General features: G+C 46.7%; 1 protein-coding gene across 1 annotated transcript in view; it reads right to left on the bottom strand.

Annotated features, from left to right (window-relative positions):
- Window positions 1-852: 852 nt before the first annotated feature.
- Window positions 853-6,000, bottom strand: part of NRP2 (neuropilin 2) — a 117,394-nt gene continuing 112,246 nt past the window's right edge. The window contains exon 17 of the mRNA XM_039218007.1: window positions 853-4,140. Coding sequence (XP_039073938.1) covers window positions 3,836-4,140 — 305 coding nt within the window. The 3' untranslated portion in view covers window positions 853-3,835. The remainder of the gene's footprint in view (window positions 4,141-6,000) is intronic.

The following is a 6,000-nucleotide window of genomic DNA, read 5'->3' as shown; positions in this document are numbered from 1 at the left end:
ATAGAGCCTCAGGATGGGGGCAGATTTGTCTTACTGAGTCTCCCATATATGTGTTCATAATAAAGCTTCTCCCTCCTCCTTCCCTGGGGCCTTGTACTACCTAGAGGTGAACTCAACTTCCTAATTTAGCTTTCCCTGGCCAGAGTCTAGTTTGCTTTGAATCCAATAACCCACAGGTGAAAAGATCCCTGACCATTTTGTGAGGCCAGGCTACTCTTCCTTTCTCCTAGACCACAGGTTCTTAAACTTGAAAGTGTCCCGGAACCCACTAGAAGGGTTGTTAAAATACAGATCCCTAGGCTCTCCTCCCAGAGTTTTTTATTCAGTAGATCTGGAGCGGAGCCCGAGAATGTACAAATCGGGCAAATTCCCAAGTGATGCTAATCCGCTGGCCCAGGGACCACACTTTGAGAAGCGGTGTCACAGACCTTAAAATCAGCATGGACACTGACAAGCAAATGTTTGACCAGGAAGTAGAAGAGTCAAAAGTGGCAGGGGATTGGCACTATCTTGGCAGAAGAAGGGTTTACAGGGATCATAGTCTTGGAACACTATCCCCGCAATCCTTTGAGTTAAAGTAGCTGACTTGTCCAGGTAGCCTACTCCCCAGCCCCATCGTATTTCCATTTTATGAAAAGCCAGCCAGCCGATCAACGTACTAACTCCACAAAAAGTGTTTAGAAATGTTGTCCTAGGAGAACGACCAACCATCCTGGTTTGGCTGGGATTGCGGGGTCTCCAGGGATGTCAGATTTTCAGTGCTAACACTTGGGAACGTCTCGGGCAAACTGGGATGTTTTGGTCATGCTAAATCCGAGTATCTTGGTCGCCAATAAAAAATATGCAGAAAAATATCTCTGGCATAGTGTTTATTTAAATAGCAATCTTAAAAAGGCTTTATACAAATCATATAAACACAGTTTGACCTTGTCGTTTATTTTTTACATTGAAGAATCACAGTAAAAGCTCTCAAGTTCCCGTGATCTGGCTCAGCCAGCGAATGGTCAAATACCTTTAGCTGCAAACTCTGGAAAAGTTAACGTTCTGTGTGACAGCTTAACCTTTCCTCTTGTGTTCTTGCATTCATGCTCATTCCTCGGACCCTCATCCCTGTCAACTCCCCATCCCCGCCTAAGAGAGAAAGCAACCCTGTGGCCCTGTTGACTGCCTAGTCCGGGAGAGCGTGGAGGTAATGTGTCATTCAGTACAAGGCAAAAAAGGAGATCAATACTGTGAGTTGGGTTTCCCAAAGGGAACGATTCAAGGAGACGGGTCAGCTAGCCTACCTGCAGATAGAGACAACAAATGCACCCGGGTGCCTTCTGCCGAGTTAGAATCAGGCCCCACTGTCTTACTGTCTTACTGTCTAACGACAGACCAGCCTCCAGTGTTGCTGAGGTATCTATATGCAGCCCTGGCTGGCTGGCTTTCCTTTAGCAGGGCCCACCCAGGGCCTCAAACCAGCCAATGGGGAGTATGGTTCGAGGACTGGGAGAGGGATGCAGGTTGGGTTGTGGGTAACTTAGAGGCGAACTGCAGGCTGAAGACAGAGCTGGTCTTTGGGGAACTATAAAATGGCCCGCTGAGCATGAGTGGGCCGGGACCCCCCAGAGTAGGTGTTTGAACTTCTCTTCTTCTGCAGACAACTTCTGGAAATCTCTAGGATTGCTAGCTTCCTGAACACTGAGCTACATGGGAAGGCGAAGAGGAGTATGGGCTAATTAAAAACTTGCTTCTGCTGCATGCCCAGCTCAGGGGCGTCCTAAAGCTAAGCCCTTGGGCTTGACAGCTTTACTTTTCACCTCTAACTACCACTGTGCCAACGAGTGCGAGATCAGCGGTGACACTCGGGCCCTAGGTCAAAGTCACAACAACATCACTGAGTCCCACGTGACCATTCACATACACAGTAGATACAGAGAACTCAAAGGCTCGCAAAGACACACACATATGAATAAATAGCTGTCGGTTTGGACTCTCCCTCTCTGCATACAAAACACTGTGACATTACCATTTGAACTAGTATTTCCATAAGTTAACATTTAAAGGAACCAGCCAGTCCCATTCACCCTTTCCCTTTCACCTGGGTAGGAGACAAATGAACTTGTGGGTGACCATAGCAGCAAAAATGGTCTGACAGTTTACCACTGATAAGCAATAGGCTGGGCATACTGGTGGGGTTTCAAAGGTATTTCCAGCACACAGGCAATCTTCAGGCATTACTACAAAATCAAGATTTCGATCTTGACGTGGACAATCTTATCCTTCACACAATTTTTCTGATACCTCCCCTTCTAGAGTAGCTGAGAGTCATCGAGGGCTATGACTATCTCTCGGGCAGCAGGGCTCAAACCATTAGTAGGATCAGCGGTGAGCTGGGGGAGCCGGAAGTGGGGCCACAGGGGTTAGGGAAGAAGGGATGCCTTACTTGTAGGATACTCACTGATTTCTACATAGAGGGAAAATACAGATTTCTTCATTGTTTCAAGGCACTTAATAAAAAACACATAAATTGTGTGTGTGTGTGTGTGTGTGTAAGAACACAAGTCTCTCTGGGGTTGAAGCAGTGTTAGTGTTTGGTCCACAGTCCTTGCACACTTCTGGTTCAAATCAGCTCGTATACATCCTACCTGACTCTCCTGAAATGCTGAGGTGGTGGCTGTAAACCCAAGGAGAAGTCAATGTTCACTAGCCTGTTGGAGAGATGAATTCATCAAAATGTACAGTGTGCTTAGCCTTTGCTATGACATGATCACAGAGGCTGGATTTCTTTTTCCCTCTCCACTGTTCTCCTTTCTGTCCAGCGGTCTCCAGTTACATCTCACTGGGGGACAAAACATACTAACAGCCTGTATTTTCCCACCCCATCTCTGAGAGTATCAAACCATACTATGCCTTGGGGATTACACACCCGACAAATGTGCACGTGTGTGTGTGTGTATGTATATGTTTTAGAAGAGCAAGGAGGAGGGTAAAGAAAAAGTAAAACCACCACCAGAGGCCCACACGAAGTAGCCTCACAGCCACAAATTCTAGGTCTAGATTTAATGAATGGCTCCTAGTCACGAAGCACGTTAAGGCTTGTCTGCTTCTAACATGGAGGTGCTTCTCTGCAGTTTTGATGTGTGAAGTTTCCATTCTGGTTTATTTTAAATCGCATATAAGAAAGAGCTATTCATGCTGACCCTAAAATGGCAATTTTCCCCTGGATAAAAAAAGTTAAAGGCAACAACATCCTACTTAAATGCTACGACTGGAAACGGCAGCTTGTAGGGTTGGCTGGCATGAACCTACACACAGCAAATCCCGTAAAGTTGTAAGACGATCAGAGGACAGGATAAGTTGGACGGCTTTTTTTTTTTTTTTTGAGCTTTTTTTTTTTTCTTCTAAAGATGAGAAGTCTGAAAAGACCTTTTGGTTTTCAAGTGTTGATTAGAAAGAGGAAGCAGAGTACCATGCCCACCACTCTGCTTCTGTCCTGGAAAAGTCCTTCTCCTCTTCTGCCTCTTTGAGTTGCTCACAGACTGAAGAAATAAAATATAATAACAACAAACTCACAAATGAAATAGAACTGTGACCCCCAAAGAGATGAGCTCCCATCTTAGTCCCAGCAACGACTCTGCCACCGTGCTTCTAGGTGGGTCGTAACCCCCTTTGCAGCTGCATCTCCCTGCCTCCCTCTACTCATCTGTCTGTTCTGTCCACACCTGCGGTATTCTGGATCCGTTTGCTCGAGATTATGGCATTCAGTTTCCAAAGGAAAAAAAAAAACACGTAATCTTCACTAGCCCCTCTTGCTGGAATGAAACGTCAGATGTGATTTGGGTGCAATCCGTCATGCCTCGGAGCAGCACTTCTGGTGGTTCATCTTGACCTTGTGCTTGAGGCCGTCGTACAGCTCGAAGTTGTAGTTCTCCAGCGTGGTGCAGCTGCGGGAGCTCAGCCCTGAGTAGGAGCAGGTGCAGTAAAGCAGGAGCCCCGCACACGTGGCCCCCAGGAGGACGCCCAGGGAGCTCATGGCGATGATGGTGATGAGGATGGGATCCAGTGTGTAGAGCCAGCTCTTTTCTTTGTCGGCTGAAGGGGCACCAGACCCTGAGGTCGGGGAAGAAGAGTTGCTCCAGTCCACCTCATACTCATCTGTGACATCAAGCATATGAGAGATTGTGGGCACTGCCTCTTTGGAGGCGAAGTGACTGAACCCCGCTCCCCGCAGCCCAGCCCAGTTGCAGAGGTTCGTCAGTGCACAGAGACAAACAAGGGGACTCTGGAACTGCACTGGCTGGCATCAAAGCCCAGCCTAACCATGTCTTTGCTGTGTGACTTTGGATGAGTTACTTAACCTCTCTGCCTCTGTCTTCTCAGCTATAAAACAGGGATACTGTTAAGGCTGCCTCACTGGGTTGCTAGGAGGATTAAATGAATTAGTATTTTTAAAGTGCTTAGTGTCCAGCACATAGCTGGTACAGTCTAAGTACTTGATATTTAAATAATTTGAACCCTACTAAGTAAGCTCAGATTTTGGTAGGAGCTTCAGTGTGACTCTGGGGCACTGGGGAGGTCCTGTGATCTGGGCACGCTTCTTTCTTTGCCTCCTCACCCTCCCACATTCACTTGCTTCAAGTTAAACCAAAGGATAGACAGGCTGAGACTATTTTCACATGACAAGTTTCCCAATTTAGTATTGCTGGACATCTGAGCGGCAGAGGCTTTTCAAGCCACCACACTCACTTGACATACATCTTGCCTTACTGTTATGGGTTGAATTGTGTTCCACAACATTCATATGTTGAAGTTCTAACCCCTAGTACCTCTGAATGTGACTTTATTGGAGATCAGGGCCTTTAATGTTTTAAAAGCAGGCTTTACACCCAGCATGGAGCCCAACGTAGGGCTTGAACTCATGACCCTGAGATCAAGACCTGAGCTGAGATTAAGAGTTGGACGCTTAACCAACTGAGCCACTCAGGTGCTCCTAGAGATAGGGTCTTTACAGAAATAATCAACTTAAAATGAGGTAATTAGGGTGGGCCCTAATCTCATATGGCTGGTGTCCTTATTAAAAGGGGGAAATTGGGAGACACGCACAGGTGGGACATTGCCTTGGAAACATGGAGATGACCATCTACAAGCCAAGGAGAAAGGCCTGGAACAGATTCTTCTTTCCCTCGTGGTCCTCAGAAGGAGCCAACCCTGCTGACCCCTTGATCTTGGACTACTGGCCTCCAGAAAGGTGAGAAAATAAGTTTCTGTGGGTTGACACCCCCCAGTTTTGGTACTTTGTTACAGCAGCCCTAGCAGACTAATACACGTATTATTTCAACAGTGTGGCCAAGGCCTGGCCACATCCACAGCTCATTTTGTAAGATTTCCCAATAATCCCATGAAGAAGTCAGGGTATTATAATTTTTTAACTGGTAAGGAAGCTCAGGGGTGCCTGCATGGCTCAGTTGGTTAAGTGTCCGACTCTTGATCTCAGCTCAGGTCATGATCTCATGATTTAGGAGATCAAGCCCTGTGACTGGCTCCATGCTGACAGTGCAGGGCCTGCTTGGGATTCTCTCTCCTTCTCTCTCTCTCTGCTCCTCCTCCCCAGCCCCCACTCAAAAAAAAAAAAAGAAGAAGAAGATGAAGAAACTCAAGTTTCTAAGAAATTAGGTGACCAGGTAACTCACTGGAGGTTCCAGACTTAGCAAGCAGTTAAACTAGGAATAGGAATCACACTTTCTGTGTCCTCATCCCCTGCTCTCTGTACCCATCACAGTGCTTCTACTGCTGCACCTACTGCAGCCTTTCCTTGTAGGCCAGTTCCACAGCTTTGCCCATAAAAGGAGCGTTAGATGGGGTTTCACGGGGAGAGTCTGTGCTGAGTTAACAAGGTGCTGTTTGGGTTAGTCACTCTGTTTCTATAACTACATTTGAAGTGTTTGATTAAGGTCAGGTTAAAAGCAGCTGTTCTATAAACGGCTCTTCTTAAATGCATCAATCTTGGTCTAACGT

This window comes from Hyaena hyaena, unplaced genomic scaffold, assembly GCF_003009895.1.
Source record: "Hyaena hyaena isolate Hyena2069 unplaced genomic scaffold, ASM300989v1 scaffold_729, whole genome shotgun sequence".
In the NCBI taxonomy this organism is placed as follows: domain Eukaryota; kingdom Metazoa; phylum Chordata; class Mammalia; order Carnivora; family Hyaenidae; genus Hyaena; species Hyaena hyaena.
The sequence above is the reverse complement of the archived record's forward strand: the minus strand, read 5'-3'. Positions and strand labels throughout refer to the sequence as shown.